General features: G+C 39.2%; 3 protein-coding genes across 3 annotated transcripts in view; 2 read left to right on the top strand and 1 right to left on the bottom strand.

The window, feature by feature from the left end:
* The window catches only part of LOC114552951 (zinc finger protein 493), a 60,892-nt gene extending 47,222 nt beyond the window's left edge, over positions 1–13,670 (top strand). The window contains exons 5-6 of the mRNA XM_028574046.1: positions 5,512–5,665; positions 12,024–13,670. Of these exons, the coding sequence (XP_028429847.1) occupies positions 5,512–5,665; positions 12,024–12,803 (934 nt within the window). The 3' untranslated portion in view covers positions 12,804–13,670. The remainder of the gene's footprint in view (positions 1–5,511; positions 5,666–12,023) is intronic.
* Positions 1–20,086, bottom strand: part of LOC114553116 (zinc finger protein 271) — a 687,947-nt gene that overhangs the window by 434,793 nt on the left and 233,068 nt on the right. The gene's annotated exons all lie outside the window — the stretch shown is intronic.
* LOC114552950 (protein NLRC3) overlaps positions 17,846–20,086 on the top strand; it is a 32,794-nt gene continuing 30,553 nt past the window's right edge. Inside the window, exons 1-2 of the mRNA XM_028574045.1 lie at positions 17,846–17,911; positions 18,620–18,762. Coding sequence (XP_028429846.1) covers positions 18,753–18,762 — 10 coding nt within the window. The 5' untranslated portion in view covers positions 17,846–17,911; positions 18,620–18,752. The remainder of the gene's footprint in view (positions 17,912–18,619; positions 18,763–20,086) is intronic.

Below are 20,086 nucleotides of genomic sequence, written 5' to 3'. Positions count from 1 at the left end.
TACTCTATTACATTCATGTTTACAGGGATTAATGCACTCAAGTCCACAGCTCTACGCAGTGAGCTATCTATGCTCTATATGAAACCGCTTCCAGTCACGTATTTATCAGCTACGTCAGCAACCAGGTAACAATTTGTTTTGAGCTGACCTAAAACAACTGGTTACCTGGGCTTAGTTAGGAAATACCCGATGATATCTGTTGTGATTTCTCTATCAACACTTTTTAAATGTAGGCTATAGCTTAATGTCCACAACTTGTCCACAAAGAGCGTTTCATGCAACAAATACTTTATTATTTGATGTTATTAGAGTAAAAATACGCCTTACAAAGCTATTGTGAACTAAATATGATTGTTGAGTATTATAATAAAATGTCATTACCTGGTAAATCATTCCTGGGGGTACCCTGTATAAACCGTACCGAATGCAATTTATTATCCCGTCTGTTAAGACATGTCCACAATCTTTCACAATTTGCAACGTAAGGTTTTGACTTCATAACATAAAATAATACAATCATGCAATAGACTAATTTTCTTTATTATTACCGTTGTGTAAGAAGTTCAATCGTGTTTGTGCTATGACGCACAGACAGCCTTATAGTCTATTTTGGTTTCACTTTTAATGACCGTAGGTTATAACTGTATGTTGACATAAAATAATCATGAGATGAAAATAGTCAATTTATAACTTTGCTATAAAATATTACTAATTCATAGCACAAAACCCGGAACCAGTTTCCTTGCATATTAGTGTCATGATTTGTGTGCATCTAATGGTAACCACTATTTGGCAAGGCCACTAGCCATCATGGATGCGTTGTTGCTAACGGAAGGCACAGACGTGTCTGAGATAGATAAAACAGTGTTTATTCATTGTTATTGTACAAACATTTTTTTGTTTGAATTTAAATAATTAAAAAAACTTTCACTGAAAAGTTATGTGTTTCATTATTAGTAGCCCTTGAATAAAAACAGTGAAGTCTTGCGAACTTCATTTTAGAGATTTGACTTGGTGTTTAATTGCATATCAACAATAAGAAAATGTCCCTTTAAACACTTTTGGCCTGAAGTAATTAGAGTGTAAGGTAAAGCCTTTCTACAATATGATTGCTGCAGTAGAAAAAAACAGCAATGGTTAGTCGTGGGATGGTACTGAAATATAGTTTTGTTCATCAGGAAAAGAGAATACAGGCAATACTCCCTTTACTTTGCTGTTTGCATCTTGTTGTACATTAAAAGCAATAGGGTGCTATCTGTATATGTAGATGTGAACAGCTTATGACTTGGCCTGAAAAAAAAGTTCAGTTAAAAGATTTCTTTTCACCTTAATCCCTGTGTTTACAGTGTGCATTATATTTATCACTTAATTCTCTTTATAGTTTCTAGATTTTAGAGTCCAATGTCTTCAGTGTCTTTCTGTTCTGTGTCAATATGTACGAGGGAGCAAATCATATAATATGTAGAGAAGGAAACTCAGCCTCTATAAAAAAACTGTGAGAAAAAGCGTGACAGATAATAATGATAACCGACTAAATGATATATCTTAAAAATAATATTTTTATCATATTATTTATATGTAGAGAAGGAAACTCGGCCTCTGTATAAACAAAAAAAACACGAGAACAAGCGTTGTAGATAATAGTGGACCGACTGAATGATGTATCTAAAAATATACATTTATGAACTACTGCTCTTAACTGAAACCATTCAATGAGTCACTTGTCATTAGCAAAAACGAACAGTTGTACACTTTGCATTAAAAGCGAGCTGTGGAGGTTAATGACTTAGAAAATAAATATTTTAGAGAGAGAGAGAGAGGGAGGGAGGTTGAGAGAGAAGGAGAGAGAGATACATGCATCATATTCTAGTGTTGTAGAAAATGGATCTTCATAGTAAATTTCTTGAGTAACATTGTCTTTTGCTTACTTTTAAGGCAAAGAGTACAATGGTTAACTTGTGCAAATGATTAGTAGCCTAATCCTTGAATGGTATGATTATGAGGATTTCAGTTCAGAGCAGTGGTTAGTAAAATGTATATTTTTAGGCTGCTTACACATTCAGTCGGTCTGTGATCGTCTGTGTCAGGGACCAAGCAGTATAGGCAAGGACACACGGTTGTTCAGAAAAATGTAGGCTTTATTTTTTCCAGCTATATCCATTAAAGTTAAAAATAAAAATACTTAGAATTGGGTCTTTAACAAAACTGAGGTCAACAGAACAATAATACCAGGTACCTTTTTTAACAGAACAAAACCCGACCTCCAGAGAAACTGGAGAGAGGGGTATATATACCCCAAGACTAGCCTACCCCAAACACAAAGGGAAGAAAATGTAACTTACTACAGTAACCAGTAACCAACCATAAGAAATTACTAAAGAAACAAACACTACCAAAGCCCAATTTTAATCTAACCCAAACAAATTATCCACATGCTGCTGTGTTGTTAAGTATTTTGTAGTTCAGAGTCCCCCTGCCCACTGCCAAGAGTTTGTCCCTTCCACTTCCTGGGGTGGAGTATAAAGGACAGTTTCAAACTCCAACTCTCCCTTTGGCAGATGGCTCAGCAGCATGTGGAGAAACCAAAGACAGGTATAAATCATTAACAGTTCTAATCAAATGATTACTATTATTAACAAAAATACATGCACTCAGATTGGAAATGTTAGCATCATTTGTGAAAAGAATAAAAATATCTAAAGAAAATGTGTTGGTGGTTATTTGTAGAAATCAAACCCATTACCCCACTTTAAATGCTGGCGGTGGATAGGGCAGTCACAGTCTGCCACGCTTTCTCTCGCTGTTTTATTACAGCGGCCGTGTTTCTTCTTTACAAATAATGTGTTTCACGTTATCATACTTACACAAGAAGCTGCTCTTCACTCTGTTTAAAGTATGAACAATGCATATTCTCCATTTTAGTATCAGTAAATCTGTTATGGACCTCACGGTCTGGTAAGGAAAGCCGTGAACGCGCATCTATCTGAAATACTTCAGCCTGACTGGACCTAGTCTCTCCTCCTCAGCCTGACTGGACCTAGTCTCTCCTCCTCAGCCTGACTCGACCTAGTCTCTCCTCCTCAGCCTGACTGGACCTAGTCTCTCCTCCTCAGCCTGACTCTCCTCCTCAGCCTGACTGGACCTAGTCTCTCCTCCTCAGCCTGACTCGACCTCGTCTCTCCTCCTCAGCCTGACTCCACCTAGTCTCTCCTCCTCAGCCTGACTCGACCTAGTCTCTCCTCCTCAGCCTGACTCGACCTAGTCTCTCCTCCTCAGCCTGACTTGGTCTCTCCTCCTCAGCCTGACTCGACCTAGCTCTCCTCCTCAGCCTGACTTGGCCTCCCTCACCAAGCTGCACTGGCAGATTAGACTAGGTCAAGCCTGGTTATTATTCTGGATTTACAGTACAGGCCAAAAGTTTGGACACACCTTCTCATTCAATGCATTTCCTTTATTTTCATGACTATTTACATTGTAGATTCTCACTGAAGGCATCAAAACTATGAATGAACACATATGGAATTATGTACTTAACAAAAAAGGGTGAAATAACTGAAAACATGTCTTATATTTTAGATTCCTCAAAGTAGCCACTCTTTGCTTTTTTTGATAGCGCTGCAAACCCTTGGTGTTCTCTCAATGAGCTTCATGAGGTAGTCACCTGAAATGGTTTTCACTTCACAGGTGTGCTTTGTCAGGGTTAATTAGTGGAATTGTTTCCCTTATTAATAAAAAAAGCAAAGGGTGGCTACTTTGAGGAATCTAAAATATAAGACATGTTTTCAGTTATTTCACACTTTTTTGCTAAGTACATAATTCCATATGTGTTTATTCATAGTTTTGGTGCCTTCAGTGATAATCTACAATGTAAATAGTCATGAAAATAAAGGAAATGCATTGAATGAGAAGGTGTGTCCAAACTTTTGGCCTGTACTGTATAAATTCTGCTTTTGTGAAACAGCCCCCTGGCCTGCCTTGTTGCACGATCAAAACGTTGTTCTAAACTTGCCATTTTCACTGTGTAGCTTGCTAGCTCAAAGTTTGTTGTTGTTTTCTGAAACAAACTGAATTTTGCAAGGTGAGGTAATTCAGGAGATACTTCACACTCTGAATTCCTATGGGTTGTTCACCTCATCAGCATTTTCTCCATTCAAACAGAACATTTGAATCTAGTAAAACAGGGTAAACTATAATTCACTCCAACCTCCCATTAGTTCTTCTAACCCTTGTATCATGATCTCTGCATGTTTCCCCCTTGGGTCTACCAAAGGCGCCCTCAGCAGACGTCAAGCTGGAGACCGGAGAAGGAAAGAGGGACAAGAAGGGCAAGAAGGCCGAGGAGGAGGAGGAGGAGCAGCCTGCAGCACCTCCTGCAGCTGCTGCAGCAGCAGTGAAGGAGGAGAAGGAGGAGCAACCTGCAAGGAGGAAGGAGGAAGAGGAGGAGTATGTGGTGGAGAAGGTTTTGGACCACAGAGTGGTGAAGGGAAGAGTAGAGTTTCTGCTGAAATTCTCAGGAATGGGTTCTCATTAATGTTTGTGAGTCCTAATATTAATATATTTGTATTCCTATATCCAGAATAAATAAATATATATATACATACATACAATTCCGGCATTGTATCAATCCCTCAATGTTGAAGGTTTGGTATTTTGACACTAAGTTGCAGACCATCAAATAACCTTACAAAATGGCAATTAAAAAAAGGAATAATACAAAAAAAAGCAATTAGAGTGAGAATGTATTGCCTAAAAACAAAGCCTGAGGAGATTTTCTTGTCTGCACTCACCTTTCCAGTGAGGATAACAATGGGAGCCATCAACCTTTTATCATTTTCATGACTATTTCACATTGTAGATTCTTACTGAAGGCATCAAAACTATGAATGAACACATATGAAATTATGTACTTAACAAAAGGTGTGAAATAACTGAAAACATGTCTTATATTTTAGATTCCTCAAAGTAGCCACCCTTTGCTTTTTTTTGATAACTCTGCAAACCCTTGGTGTTCTCTCAATGAGCTTCATGAGGTAGTCAGTTAATTAGTGGCATTTCTTCCCTTATTAATAAAAAAGCAAAGGGTGGCTACTTTGAAGAATCTAGAATATAAGACATGTTTTCAGTTATTTCACACTTTTTTGTTAAGTACATAATTCCATATGTGTTCCTTCATAGTTTTGATGCCTTCAGTAAGAATCTACAATGTAAATAGTCATGAAAATAAAAAGGATCGCATTGAATGAGAATGTGTGTCCAAACTTTTGGCCTGTACTGTATATACATACATACATACATACATACATACATACATACATACATACAATTCTGGCATTGTATCATGCCCTCAATGTTGAAGGTTTGGTATTTTGACACTAAGTTGCAGACCATCAAATAACCTTACGAAATGGCAATAAAGAAAAGGAATAATACAAATTAGCAATTAGAGTGAGAATGTATTGCCTAAAAACAAAGCCTGAGGAGATTTTCTTCTGTCTGCACTCACCTTTCCAGTGAGGATAACACATGGGAGCCACAAGACAACCTGGATCTTGACCTTATCACCGAGTACATGCAGAAACACAAGGAGAAGGAGGGCAAGAGGAGAGTTGTCAGTGAGGCCTCGGGAGACTCAGAGGAGCGAGGGAGCAAGCGGAAGAAGGAGGAGGTGAGCGAAGGAAAGAGGTTACTCCAGACTGAAGAGTCCCAGAAATCTAATCTCAATATTAATGAATGCATACAGAGGGTTTCACAAATATCTTTTAGGATTTATATATAAATGACTCTTGACATTGCAATATGCAGATGCATGCACATACATGTAAAATAATAGGGGTGCAATGGATCCCCAAACTCACGGTTCGGTTTGGATCATGGTTTTGAGTCACAGATCGGATACATTTTTCGGCTCAGCACAAGAAAGGTAGGAATTTAAATGATTTATTAAAAATGTAATAATAACATAACTAGGGTTGGGCATCGAGAACTGATTCCTTCTTGGAATTGTTTCAAAAATTACGATTCCATCGGAATCGTTTCTTTATTGGAATCGTTTGGAGGATTTTTTTTTCAAATCTGATCATGGGTTCCAAATTTAACATGCGCAAGTTTTGGTTTCCATAGCAGCCAGGCGCTTGTTTTGTTGCAGCCAAGGAGCACAGTAAGCGTTGCTCTAATGTGGCTTTATTTGATGTTGAGAAAGCCCGGTCAAACTGTAACCTACCTTTGAATCAAAATAAAAATGTCCTCTTGTTTGTGAAATAAGCATGTTACCCGTTTCAACTCCACCGCTCAAAGAATCGATAAGAACCGGAATCAAAAGGAAGAATCGGAATTAGAATCAGAATCGTTAAAATCTAAACGATGCCCAACCTTAAACATAACAATAATAACTTATTTCACCATTATATTGCTGTTAAACAACCTAGTCTCTCCTTCTCAGCCTGGCTTGGCCATTGTGAAACAGAACGCCAGGATGCTGTGATCAGACTAGGTCAAGCCTGGCTTTATCGGTTATCCTGGATTTATAAATTCTACTGTTGTGCAATACCACTTTAACAACACATTGATTTCATGTCATTCTGAGCCATTTGGTTTCTTGTAGGGATGTAACGATTACCGGTGTAACGGTAAACCACGGTAAAAATGTTGACGGTAACAATTACATCCGAGGAGGACTGCACAATTAATCCAATTTTAATCACGATCCTGATTTTTGCTTCCCACGATCAAATTTGCGTGATCGAGCGATATTTAAAATGCGTCATTCCGCTCATAGAACGCTCCGTATCGAAGTTTTTGCAAAGCCAATCTAGTGCTCCATAAACGACTCTGTGATCACGTGCCTCCATGAGCCAGTCGGAGTTGCTCCCTGCACCGCGCAGCTTAGTTTCTAGAGTAACAGTAACAGAATTGCGATGCCTGTATCTTTCACGGCAAATGTGCATGTGTGGAAAGTGGTCGCGCAACAGCTGAAATGGCATACTTCTTCTTAGTATCCTTCAATAAAGGATGAATATAGTACAATATGGATGTATTAGCTGGAATGTAGCACAATATGGATGTGAAAGCAGTTATCCTATGTGACTATAATATTTGTTTTGGTTAAAATTAGGGCTGTCAGTTTAACGCGTTATTAATGGCGTTAACGCAAACCCATTTTAACGCCGACAATTTTTTTATCGCGCGATTAACGCATAGACAGTGAAGGATCTAGCTAGACCGGAAGCAAAATTACGAATCCCACTATGGCCACGCCAAGACCCGCCCTACGAAGCAGCTTGATTGGTTGGGAATAGGCATTTCACCTCGAGTGGTTAGGATAGCAGATTTGTCAGTGGATAGGACCTTTCAGAACAACATCCACTTCACATGTAACGTCAAATACAACTTCATAGTTAACTTCATGTGGAGTCTTGTGCAGGCCTATGGGAGACTTGCCCAGCTAAATAAAATACAATAATATTCAATTTTTTTTTTTTTACAGTGCACACAGACCAGCTGCATCCAGCCAGCATGACCAGCTGCATCCAGCCAGCATGACAGCGTCAACGTTGCACTTGCTCAGAGAGGCTATCGTTCAGTTCAGTTTAATTTTATTTATATAGCACGTTTAAATACAACCCTAGTTGACCAAGGTGCTTAACAAGCTAAATAACAAAACAAAGTGATAATCTACACAAACAATACACAATACAAAATAACCAACAGTAGAAAAACAAATTGTCAAGGTATCAAAGCTCAATTTGAATTGAAAGCCAAGGAATAGTAGAGTCTTAAACAAGGACTTGAATGTTTCAACGGTCCGAGCAGTTCTTTAATGAACTTGTAAACTATTCCAGAGGTTTGGAGCAGCCACTGCCTAGGCTCGGTCACCTTTGTATTTTAAACTGGATCTGGGTACATCGAAAAGCATCTGATTGGAAGACCTCAGTGCTTTGACAGGTGTGAGGCGTAAAAGCTCTGATAAATAAGAAGGCGACAACACATTTAAAATCTTGAAAACAATCCAAAAGTTGAGCTGCTGCGTTCTGGAGTAACTGTAACCGACGAAGGGTTGACTGTAGGGCTGAACGATTAATTGCATTTGCGATAATATCGCGATATGTTAAAACGCGATTTCCTAATCGCAAAGGCTGCGATTTGGTCTCGATTTGGTGATTTGCAAGAGCAAATCAGTCTGCACTCCGCAGAGAAAGCATCAACTTAGCACGCTAACGCTACACCGTACCTTGAGCTGATCTCTGTCATTCAAACAATTCTGAGTTCCGTTATAAAGATATGGGTGGAGGAGCTGCCACTGAGAGGGGTAACAATCAGACTGATAAATGACGGTTCGGGGAGCTTTCACAGCAGCGTGGCCGCGGGGTTTCAACGGTTTTATTAGTACAGTTAATCCCACGGCAAGACCAGCAGCAACTAACGTAACAATAGCCCCTCTGAGCTAGTGCAATGTTGACGGTGTCATGCAGACGGCATGCAACTTCACGAGGGGGAGGGGCTGGAGGCAGCTCCTCTCAGTGCACTGTAAAAAACTACTTGCGTGTGTGTGTGTGTGTGTATATATATATAAACTATATTTTTACTTATTTAACTGTCTAGTGTGTAATTGTGTGTTGTTCATACTATACAATGATTTATTGTTTGTCTTTGTTGAATAATACATGAGACAAAGAGCTTAAAAAAATAATCGAATATCGAATCGCAATCGCAATATTTGGGGAAAAAATCGTAATTAGATTATTTTCAAAAATCGTTCGGCCCTAGTTGACTGATCCAATCCAACATGCAAAGAGTTACAGTAGTCTAATCGAGACGTAATAAATGTATGTATGGCTCTTTCGAAGTCTTTGCATAGCAGGTAGGGCTTGACGTTAGCCAAAAGTCCCAGCTGGAAGAAACTGGTTTTAACAGAACTAATCTGTTTGTCAGATTTTAAAAGCACTGTTAAAAATCACACCCAGATTCTTGGTAAAAGGACGAATATGGGAACCAAGAGCATCTACACAGGCACCAAAATGTTCAGCACGACCAAACACAACAATTTCTGTCTTATTGTCATTGAGAGAAAATTCTGATCCAACCAAGCAGTTCAGGAAAGGCTGAAATTTGTCCTTATCATTGTTTTTGTTTTTTTACAGGCAAATAGATTTGTACATCGTCTGCAAAACAATGGAACAAAATGTTAAATTTTTTTAAAATGGACCCCATTTTATCGTTGGTAGCATGCTGCTGGTGGTCTTGCAATGGGATTAACTGTACTAATAAACCGTTGAAACAACAGGGCCACGCTGCTGTGAAAGCTCCCCGAACATCATTTATCTCTCTGCGGCAGTCTCCTCCGTTTCATGTATTTCTAATTGAGCTAGCTAACCGGAGCCAACCGCTAATCAGAGCTAATGGTTGATAACCGAGCCTTCAGTTCTCCGTGCCTGTATCCATTTACTCTATTTATGGACCCGAGCCCCAATAAAACTCTTAATTTTATTAAATTGGCTGTAAAAGTTTTAAACTACAACTCAGAGTTGTTTGAATGACAAATCGGCTCAGATGAGAACTTAATGAGTGCAACAGGTCATGTGTAGTACAGAACAGTAGGCTATGTTTAGGAACCCCAACACACGGATTAATAAATTCCCAAAAATGAGCAAAGATCTATCAAACAAAATGAACAAGCATTTACTTTAGATATTCCTTGTCTTATGTGATTTAACAGGAGTTAGGAGGAAACAGTTTTGAGATTAATAATTTTCTATGGCATTATTTTTGTGACTTTCCGCCGACCCGTTTGTTTGTAGTTGTTGCCATGGCTCCATTCATACTGCCTTTTTATAGTAGTGGTGCATGCGCGTAACCCTGAGTGAACCTACTCCGAGTTGATTGAACCAACTCTAATTCTAAAGAGTTTCCATCTCCGGGTAAATCAACTCAGACATCAGGGTTAGACTCAGAGCTTGTTAAACCTCCTACCTGGAACGGACCCCAGGAAGCGCAGGAAACGAGAAAGCTGGGAGCAAAACTGCAAACGTGATGGAGAGCAAAAGACTGATCATTGACAAAGAAGCAGAGGGAACTGTAAACAAAAGGACATAATATCAAACAAATAAAAACCAATAGTTTACGACTACACACATGTTTTGTCTGCAAGTTTTAAGTTTTACCTTTGCTTGAGTTACTGTTTTTTCTTTGATACTTGAGAAGTTTTGCTTGGAATTAGTCACAAAAATAATCCCATAATTTTTTGTATGGAGTATAGTATTATGGGTATTTCATCTGCTGAACCGTTAACATTTGGCAAAAAAACAACAAAACTGATTTAATTGTCAAAGAACCTCATGAGCCTCTTTCCGACCAAGTAGCTACAGGAACGTAGTTATAAGAAAAGTCCACTACTAAACGGATCTACTAACCACTCTCCCCCAAAACAGTTTTTTCCAATTGCATTCGCACTGGCCAAGTGGCCGTATGGACTGGTAGGAGGGGTAAGGGAGTGATGCAAGCATGGCAACGGTCTTTATAGCATTAAAATTAGAAAACAAATGCACCAAAAAAATATGAACTGAACACTAAATCTAATGTATATAGCATATTTGTCATAATTTTAACAAGTCTCCCGAAGAGAAACATATCTCTCTCTCCCCCGCTGCTGCCTGTTACGCTGTGTGTGTGTGTGACTATGTGAGACTGTGTGTGTGTGTGAGACTGTGTGTGTGTGTGTGTGTGTGGGTGGCCGGCCGGCCGCAGGACACGCTTGTGGAGTTTAACTCCAAAAAGACAGTTAACCACAGGTTCCCGTTAATCTTATGATGGACATGTGTTGGGATATTTAAACAAACGAACCGTCAACAGCGAAATAAAAGCCTCTTATCAACGAGAGTGGTCTGAGAGACCTCCAGCTTACAGCGGGGACTCTGATCATGACTGGCCGAGCGTAGAGCTAGCGGGCCGGGGCAGGCGCCTGCCGACTGTCGCCTCACTTCATGGAGCTTCTCAACTCTGAAAACTTTGAAGCAAATTGTCAATTCAGCATCAATTTTCGCAAGACTGCCTATATTCGAAATCTAAACAGTTCATTTCTCGCCTAAAACGTTGTCAGAAGTGAAATTAGTGATGAATAAAATAATAAAATTGTCCCGTTGTTGGTCTGTCTGTACCGGAAACCTGACCCTCATTGACCTAGGTCCATATTAGAGATGTTCCGATACCAGTATCGGTATCGGCTCCGATACTGCCTAAAACGCTCCTATCGGTATCGGGAAGTACTGGAGTTTATGCACCGATCCGATACCACGTAATAAAGCCCTAAAGAAAATCTACATTAAAGTAGTTTATTTATGTTCTTTTTCCTTTGTAACTGACTGTCAAACTGGAGAATAAAAGAAAGTTCTGTGGCATTCATTGTTTGTTCATGTTTCACAAAGAGTTTAACCTGAGGCAGACCGACAACAAAGATAGAAATCATATCACATCCATACAGGGATAGTAGTATACAGCTGTTAAAACATAATAAAATGTATGACACACTGGTATCGGATCGGTACTCGTTATCGGCTGATACGCAATTTCAGGTATCGGAATCGGTATCGGGAAGCAAAAAATGGTATTTGACCATCTCTAGTTCATATGCTGAAGTAGGAGCTGAAAGAGTTACAGGAACTGCGGCCAGAGAAACTTAAAATTGGTCCAGTCGGAACAAGAGAGAAATACAGTTCTAGGAATTTTATGTTCTAGGAACTGCAAAAATCCCTCCGGTCGGAAAGCGGCTATGGCTTCACTTTTTCGTAATTTCTTTAAAATGTAACGAGCAATTTTTTTTTTTTTTTTATCAGAATACTGAAAGCAGCAGAACTGAGTAGATTACATTTTAATATCTGTTTATTTATCACAAGTTATATCATTATTGCGATATTCAACAGCGTTACAGCATATACTGCATATTTTCCTTATATCATGCCGCCCTAATAACTAGCAAGTCCAGGGTTTAAGAAGGTTGTTCAATAAGTCTCTCTGTTTGTCTGTTGCTATAGAAACGGAGAGGAGGAGAGGGACCCAAACATCACCACTGTCAACACTGTGACAAATCTTTCACAACATCTGGATATTTAAAGATTCATCAGAGAGTTCACTCTGGAGACAATCTACACAGCTGTGATCAATGTGGGGCAGCTTTCACACAACAGGTTAACCTAAAAATACATCAACGCATTCACACTGAAGAAAAGCCTTACAGCTGTGATCTATGTGGTAAAACCTTTTCTAGGAGTGATAACCTTAAATCTCACCAGCGTGTTCACTCTGGAGACAATCTACACAGCTGTGATCAATGTGGTAAAACCTTTTCTCAGAGTGGTAGCCTTAAATTTCACCAGCGCGTTCACACTGGAGAGAAGCCGTACAGCTGTGATCTATGTGGGAAAACTTTTTCTCGGAGTAGTCACCTTAAAACACATCAACGCATTCACACTGGAGAGAAGCCGTACAGCTGTGATCTATGTGGTAAAACCTTTTCTCAGAGCAGTCACCTTAAATCTCACCGACGTGTTCACACTGGAGAGAAGCCGTACTGGTGTGAACAATGTGGGGAGACTTTTTCTGATAATGGGGCCCTTAAAAAACATCAACGCATTCACACTGGAGAGAAGCCGTACAGCTGTGATCTATGTTGTAAAACTTTTTCTCATAGTAGTAACCTTTCTCTCAGACGTGTTCACACTGGAGAGAAGCCGTACTGGTGTGAACAATGTGGGGAAACTTTTTCTCAGAGTAGTCACCTTAAAAAACACCAGCTCATTCACACTGCCTCGTAGTGAACATGTTTCCGAGCCAAGCTGTTTCCTCCTGCCTCCTCCTCATGCCCTGATAGCTGTGTTGTTATTTTCTGATCTTCTCTCCACATTGAAGGCTGACCAGCAGTAACTTTATCTTCTGAACAGCATGGATGTTATCCTGGCTAGGACTACACACTACACTCCCTCCCTTTGAAGGGGTTTATTCCACTCAAAATTAGTTTGTAATATAATATTCTGATTTCAGGGATCAACTGCTTGTGCTTTTTAACTAATGCTGCAACAAAGAAGTATTTGTTGTTCTTAATTAATCACCTTGTAAATAGCATTTACAAAAATCCCCATCACTGTTTACTAAGGTGATGTCAAGCTGCTTAAATATTCAGTTTATTGTCACTTAAGACGACAAAGCAAACCTTCATAACTGACCAGCTTTAATCAGAACATGTTTGCTGCTGCTGCTGCTTAAAAAATGACGAACAGTTAATGTGTTTAAACTGTGTCTGTGCCGCCGCCATCTTGGGACAGACAACTGATCTTAAAGACTCAGAAAAAGATAGTTGTACTGCTTTTGGATGTTCATGTGAAAGAAATGCTAAACTAAGCAACATGGAATAACATTTCACGGATGAAAAATGTGTTTTACAATATTATACTATTAATAAAGTGTTGAATTTAGTATCACAAAAGGTAACATTAATCCTTCTTTTAAGCTAACAGTAAGTTAAGTGACTGTCCTGATACTGAATTGAGCTAATGCTAGCTTGTATCAGGTCATGTATGTTTTATTTGAGTGATTATTAATATCTCATTAAGATGCTGAAAACGATGTTTGTTATGTGTGTCACTGAACAGTTCCTCACATCATTCCCCATAGACCCCCATGTGGAAAAATCCAGACTTTACATCAGAAATATATAAATGTTTACAGCCTGGTACAAAAAAACAGTTTTGGTCTATGAAGCTAATTTCCCACTTCATAACAACTGTTTATATAACTCACCTGTTTAAATTGTATCAAGGCGTAAATTAGAGCTTAGATCGGGCCCAAAAAATCAAGCCCGACCCAGCCCGAGCCCGTGCACGTTGTGTCCGAGCCCGGCCCGACACATTAACTGGAATTATGAGCCCGAGCCCGATTTCAACCCGACACTTTTTTAATCCGTGGGCCGTCATAACTGACGTTCTCAACTACAATTCAGAGTTGTTTGAACTGCAGAAATCTGTTTAAAATGATCTTAATGAATAATGCAACAGGAGCGAAGCATGTAAACTGCTCTGTTAGTTTATTCAGAATGGAACAGATCGCAAATGGATCTGAATGAAGAAACGTAAAAAACTCAACGTATTTCTTTGTGAGGGCTGGCCCACTTGCCTCGCCCTCAGGGGGAGCCTACGCTTGGAGAAGTAACAGAAGAGGAGGTTGAAGGCTGACTATCATCTTTTCTGCCACGGCGAGCCTGCTTCATGTGTCTCTTCATCATCCACTTCTCCGTTTTATTTTCACTTCCCACAACTTGTTTAAAATGGTTCCATACCTCCGACTTTCCTCCAAACTTGCTCAAAGGTAATTCTCCTGTTCTCTCCTCGGGCTTGGGCAGAGAATCTAAACTCTAGCGTAAATCAGCAGACTGTCACTAGCTTCAAAATATTTTGAAAAAGTTTGGTTAGAAAACCTGCCTTTTTAATTTCATCAAGTATCCTGTATTATAAATACATGTCTGGCATTTGTAGTAAACCGCTTTAAAATCAGTTGGAAATTCAGCGAGAAATTCAGATTTTAATTGTGGATAGACCTTCTGCCTCCATAGACACACATGCATTAGGAGGAGCACAATCTTCTTTAGGAAAAAAAAAATAGATAGATAGTATCCCACAGGCTTCATCAGTGGATTAGACACATGGGAACAGCTGGTTGTATTCGGGGGGGACGTTTGCGAGCTTTTGGCTTATTCTGGAATTTATAACCCATGTATAATCATTTGTTTTATTAATTTGATCTGTCTTGTTCTTAAATAAACTGAATTGAATTGAACTTCGACATTTAGTTTATTCCTTTTTTACAGGTTTATTCTTTTTTTATGACACTCTTATGACATCATACTTCAGTTTATCACAAACATGAAGGAAGGGTAAAAACTCATCTGAAAAGTAACTACAAAATGCATTTCCTGCAGAAAATCTAAATTGCTAAAGTTTAACTAGATTACTGGCTTTTAATGCGAAAGAAGGGGAAGCAGTAAGAATAGTTGGAAAAGTATTAATTAGTTTACATTTCTTTAACATGATAAATAATACCAAATGTGTGATACTAAAGTGGAATATTTAAAGGTTTTCTGAAAAGCTGTCTACTACACTGAATTGCAGGCTTCAATGTGAAGAAGGTGAAGTTGTGCAAAAAATTTGCAAAAGTGGAAACTGTTCTAATATATATATATATATATAGATAGATAGATAGATATACAATAACAATATAGAACCGAACTCTAATTCACTTGGAAGAGAACCTGTTGGTCTCTTTCATACTTTTGATCAACTTGCTCATCAGTGTTGTTCATGAACGCGCTAAAAGAGCCTGTTCATTAAACCTTTTCAGACTGAAGGCTTTAAACATCTATCATTTTAATCTTGTTGCACACCATAATAAGGCTTGTGCCTAAAATAGAAAATATATCATCTTTCAGAACCTTGAAGGCTCCATAATTTCACACTCTGAAATGTACACAGTGAGTACTTTGAATACTTCAAGTTAGTACTGAGTAAGTATGTTGCCTACTTTGACTCCAGTAGACTTTCTACTGCAGGATCTTTACTTGTAACAGAGTATTTCTACACTGTGGTAGCCTATTGCTACTTTAACTTTAATCTTTAGTTTAGTTTTGTCACGTTTTATTTCACTTTTATTCTGCTCAACCTGAGGCAGATTATTTTGATGATTAAGACATGAACATGTGTCTTGTTTGCTCGCTCTCATCTTCTCTTCAGAAACAACCGTTCAAACACAAGCTAGAAGCTACGATCACTTTTTGGCAAGTGGAAACGTGCATTTTATGGATGTATTGCTTCTTAAAAAATGTATGTAAACTGGTTAAGTTCTTGTGGGCTATAATCTGTCAGATAGAATTGAAATCCAGTATTTTTGAGGCAGAAGCAACCTTTCAGTGTGTCCCCCCCCCCTGCTCCAGGTGACTGATGGACAGACAGGTGCTGCTGTCGGTTCACTTTCCTTCTTCAGTTGTCGGATGGAAAGTTGGAGATGTTTCCAATCAGCAGAAATCAGCTGGGACAGCCAACCAACACACACACTGGGAGTCCAACCACTTTAATTCATGTTGACTTTGTGAATATTATATCTGAACTTTTAGCTTCAGTCTTCATCACAGACTCCAGCAGGTTTGGACAGTACCGAAGCCAAGTGGATGTGAAATCAATCTGAACATCACAACTAACTGTTTTAGACACAGATATGGTCATAATAATGCTCCAAAATGCTGTCAGATTGTATTTTTTTTAATCATGCACAACAAAAGAAAACGTGCCATAATGACCCCCCCCTTTCAGTCCCATGGATATGGAGCTCCCAGTCCCCTCTTGGCCTCTAAACACATCTTCAAACTGCTGCTGATCCAACAGATCTCTGTAGCATCTCCCAGTTTCTCTCCCCCCCCACTAAAGACTGTTGACGTTACAGAGCTTTACTCACGCTTTGGCTACAGTGAAGGCGTAACGTATGCAGACTGTTAGCGGAGCGTATGTGCCGTGGAATGTATCTTTTAACCGGCTCCACCTGCAGCGCCACACGGTGGAGGATTGTGGGAGTCACAGGCCAGACGGAGAGCTTTTGCTTTGGGATTGTTGTTGTTTCTTCAGTTTTTTTGGAGCCGGCACAGAGCTGTGAAAAGGTTAATCTACTGTCAGCTGTTGTCAGAGGACGCAGGGGAGGGAAACAAGAAATAAAAACACAAACTCTCCAAACCAAACTGCCAACACGCTCACTGACAGTCATTAAGTTGTTTCCTGTATATCGGTAGTTTCATTTAAAAGAAATATAGACACTTTATGATCCATTTCTGTGTGAAAGGGCCACACACACCTCTGGTAAAACTCTAAATAGAAGCCTGTCCTGTTTCTAGCTTGTAGATTGGATCTGTGTGGAGCATATGCACCACTACGCTGCTCTCTGCCTGCTGTCTCCAGTCTGATGGTTATGGTGGAAGCGTAGTGTTGGAACATCAGCTCTGCTTATGTTACGCGTGCAATGTAGCCGCCAGTAGAGTTAAAATACTTCTATTTTAGGTATATAATATATGTTCTATTGGTGAAGCAGCATTAATAACTTGATGTACGGTGGGTACATTATGTTCCCACCGGACATAAAAATAAATCAGCAGAGGCAGGGACATGTAGACCAGAAAGGGGGCAATCCCACGCACCCCCCTTTTATTTCCTTCCAGCTAGAATATAAAGTGCAGCTTCCAGCATGAAGCGTATCCCACAATCCACTGCAACATGAGGTCACACAGGTCAGATGCCGCCTGTGCTCTAGAGACCCGTCAACAAATATGAGAAGATATTTAAATGTATTTTTAACGTTGTTGCTTTTGCTGTGTTGATTTGCGAGCTGCAGTCAGGAGAAAGATGATTTTATTGTTTTAATTTGGAGATTTTCTTCTCAGCCAAGAGTGAGGGAGCGCTACATGTAAAGGTAAATGTTGGACAAAAACAAGCCGTGTAAATAAAGTATTAAGGTAGTAAATATTAACAGGTAAATGTACTTAAAGTATCAAAGTAATATGTGACACGGAGGCCACTTGGAGAGATATCTGCTGCTGTACCAGTTGCTGATCTTTATCTCATTAGATGGTCAGTTAGCTCCATCTAGTGGACAGATAGTAGAACTCCATCATCTGATGGGGGACTTCTCTCACACTGACTGGGTGTGTGGACAGGTTGGACTGGTTCTGACGTCTCTCTGACTCTGAAGTTATGAACTGTGACGGCGTCTTCAGATCAAATGCACATCGACACCAGGACTGACGAGGGCCAATGAGCAGCTTCTTCTCCCCAGAGTTTCCTCGACACATGAAGGAGGAAAGTGTCTGGAAAGTGACCTGAAGAGACTTCAGCAGGTGAGAATCTGACCAGAGGAATCTGGAAATGGTTGATGAACAGAATCACTTTGATTCAATCTGTTTGACTGGACAGAAGAAATGGTTCTTTCTGGGTTGTTCTTCAGATTTTTAGAGATAGACTATGATTCTAATGAGTGTCCATCTGAGTTAAAGGAGATGGTTTGAGAATGATTAGCATGTATTACTGTTGGTAGTTCTCAGGTCTAAACAACAGCAGAATGTTCTCTGAGTTCACATCAGTGAAAAACAGGGAGGGTCCAAACTGGTCGGAAAGCTTTGATCCAGAACCCAGTTGTACTTTGACAGTGAGTTGTATGTACTTTTACTGCATGACAGAATTACCATAAGATCATTCTGTACTGCAGTAAAAGTACCATCAAATGACTTATTAGTACAAATTGAAGTTCTGCCTTGAAATTGTTACTGTGGTAAAAGCAAAAAGTATTATCAGCTAAATGTACTTAAAGTATCAAAGTAAAATGACTGAGTGCAGCCAATGGGCTCCATAGCGCCCCCCCAAAAAGCACACTTTGGGTTGTGATAAAGTTCCTTTTATGTTCAAAATTTGATGGGATCATTGCTATCATCTCCTGTCACCCAGCAGGAGTCAGCCATCTTGGATTTTGTGCATTTATTTCCATTGTACAAACACATGTTGGAGTCACTAAACTAATTATCATGATAATAAGTAATTTGCTACTACAGTGAACTATGGAACAGTTTATTGAAGACTCCAGCCTCCAGGACTGGAAGGTGATTGGCTCCGGAGGTTTCGGACAAATCTACAAAGCCAGGCATCGTCAGTGGGCCTGTGACGTGGCCATTAAACTGCTTCGTCATGACGACGGGTAAGTGCTTACAAAGAGTTTTCTGTTTGTAATTACATTAAGTTGTGTGAATCACTTATAATGCAAACAAACACACACAGGACCAATGCATCTTTGCTGCGTGAGATCAAGAGGATGCAAGAAGAAGTTATTTGTGTCCTAGGGGTCTTCAAGGGTCTACCGCCAAACACCAAGTCTGGCTTTTCAGCACAGCTTGGTGTGGTGATGGAGCTGATGGAGAGAGGATCACTGGCCTCCCTACAGGTAACCAGGGGTGAAGAACCACCCATCTTTAACTTAGAGGTACTCTGTAAAAAAGTACTCTGCTTCAAGTAAAAGTTTTGAATTTAAGATTTTAAAAAAGAACAAAAGTGATGATTGACTAAATTGAAACTTGAATATTGTCATTCCAAAAGAAAATCAAATGTAAATGTTTGAATTATGCAGTTTTTATGTTCAAATTGTTTATATTGAAGGAAAAGAAACAACCTAAAATATAACAGATGATTCCAAACTTTGAAATGGTAGTGTATATAAAGCAGAAGTTGTATTTATTGCTCACTAACTCCAATTTTTTGGAGACTACATAAAGGCTGAAAGACATGTGCTGTAACCCTGAAAGATACATGTTTTTTTTCCCTAAATGTTGCAACTTGATAATAAGCAGAAACGACTCTAGATAAAAGGAAGTGAAAGTGTTTTACTGTTTTAAAAGAGCCAAACTCCAGGTCTTAACATTGTACAGTATGAAGCATTATTAAGAGGAGTAAAACTGATCTTTGACTGAAAAAGACAACGTGTTCAATTAATAACTTCACATTAGCACTGATTTCAGGAATACATTTGATTTCCGATTTGATTTATATATATATCAATTTGGGATATTTCAGGGACACTAATACTTTAGTTCAGAGGGTGTGCTGCAGAAACGGTATGCGTCATGTCGACATAAGTGACTTATTTCTTTTAGTTAGCATGAAGGCTTATATCTGTATTTGTATCCGTACAGTCCCAGGCGATATAAGTCAAGACCTGCATGTGTCTTCTCTGTCTTTATAGTTTGTAAATCTGAAATACAACCAGATATCTGGCTTTAGGTCAGGCGCTGCCTTCAGTGGAGCAGCTCTGACTATGTTTTGATTCTAAGATCTAAGGTTTGCTCGTCTCTCACATGGCAAGATCTCGTTACACTAAGAACAAAAGGCCACGCGGCACTGACGGGGTTAAAGCTCCATGCAAAAGGCAAATATTAAGAGATTGTTCTCTGGATTTTATGAATTGATATCAGATCATTCAAATGGAAATCGATAACAATCAATTTCTTTTTTTTTTTTTTTTTTTTTTT

Source organism: Perca flavescens, chromosome 3, assembly GCF_004354835.1.
Source record: "Perca flavescens isolate YP-PL-M2 chromosome 3, PFLA_1.0, whole genome shotgun sequence".
Classification (NCBI taxonomy): Eukaryota; Metazoa; Chordata; class Actinopteri; order Perciformes; family Percidae; genus Perca; species Perca flavescens.
The sequence above is the reverse complement of the archived record's forward strand: the minus strand, read 5'-3'. Positions and strand labels throughout refer to the sequence as shown.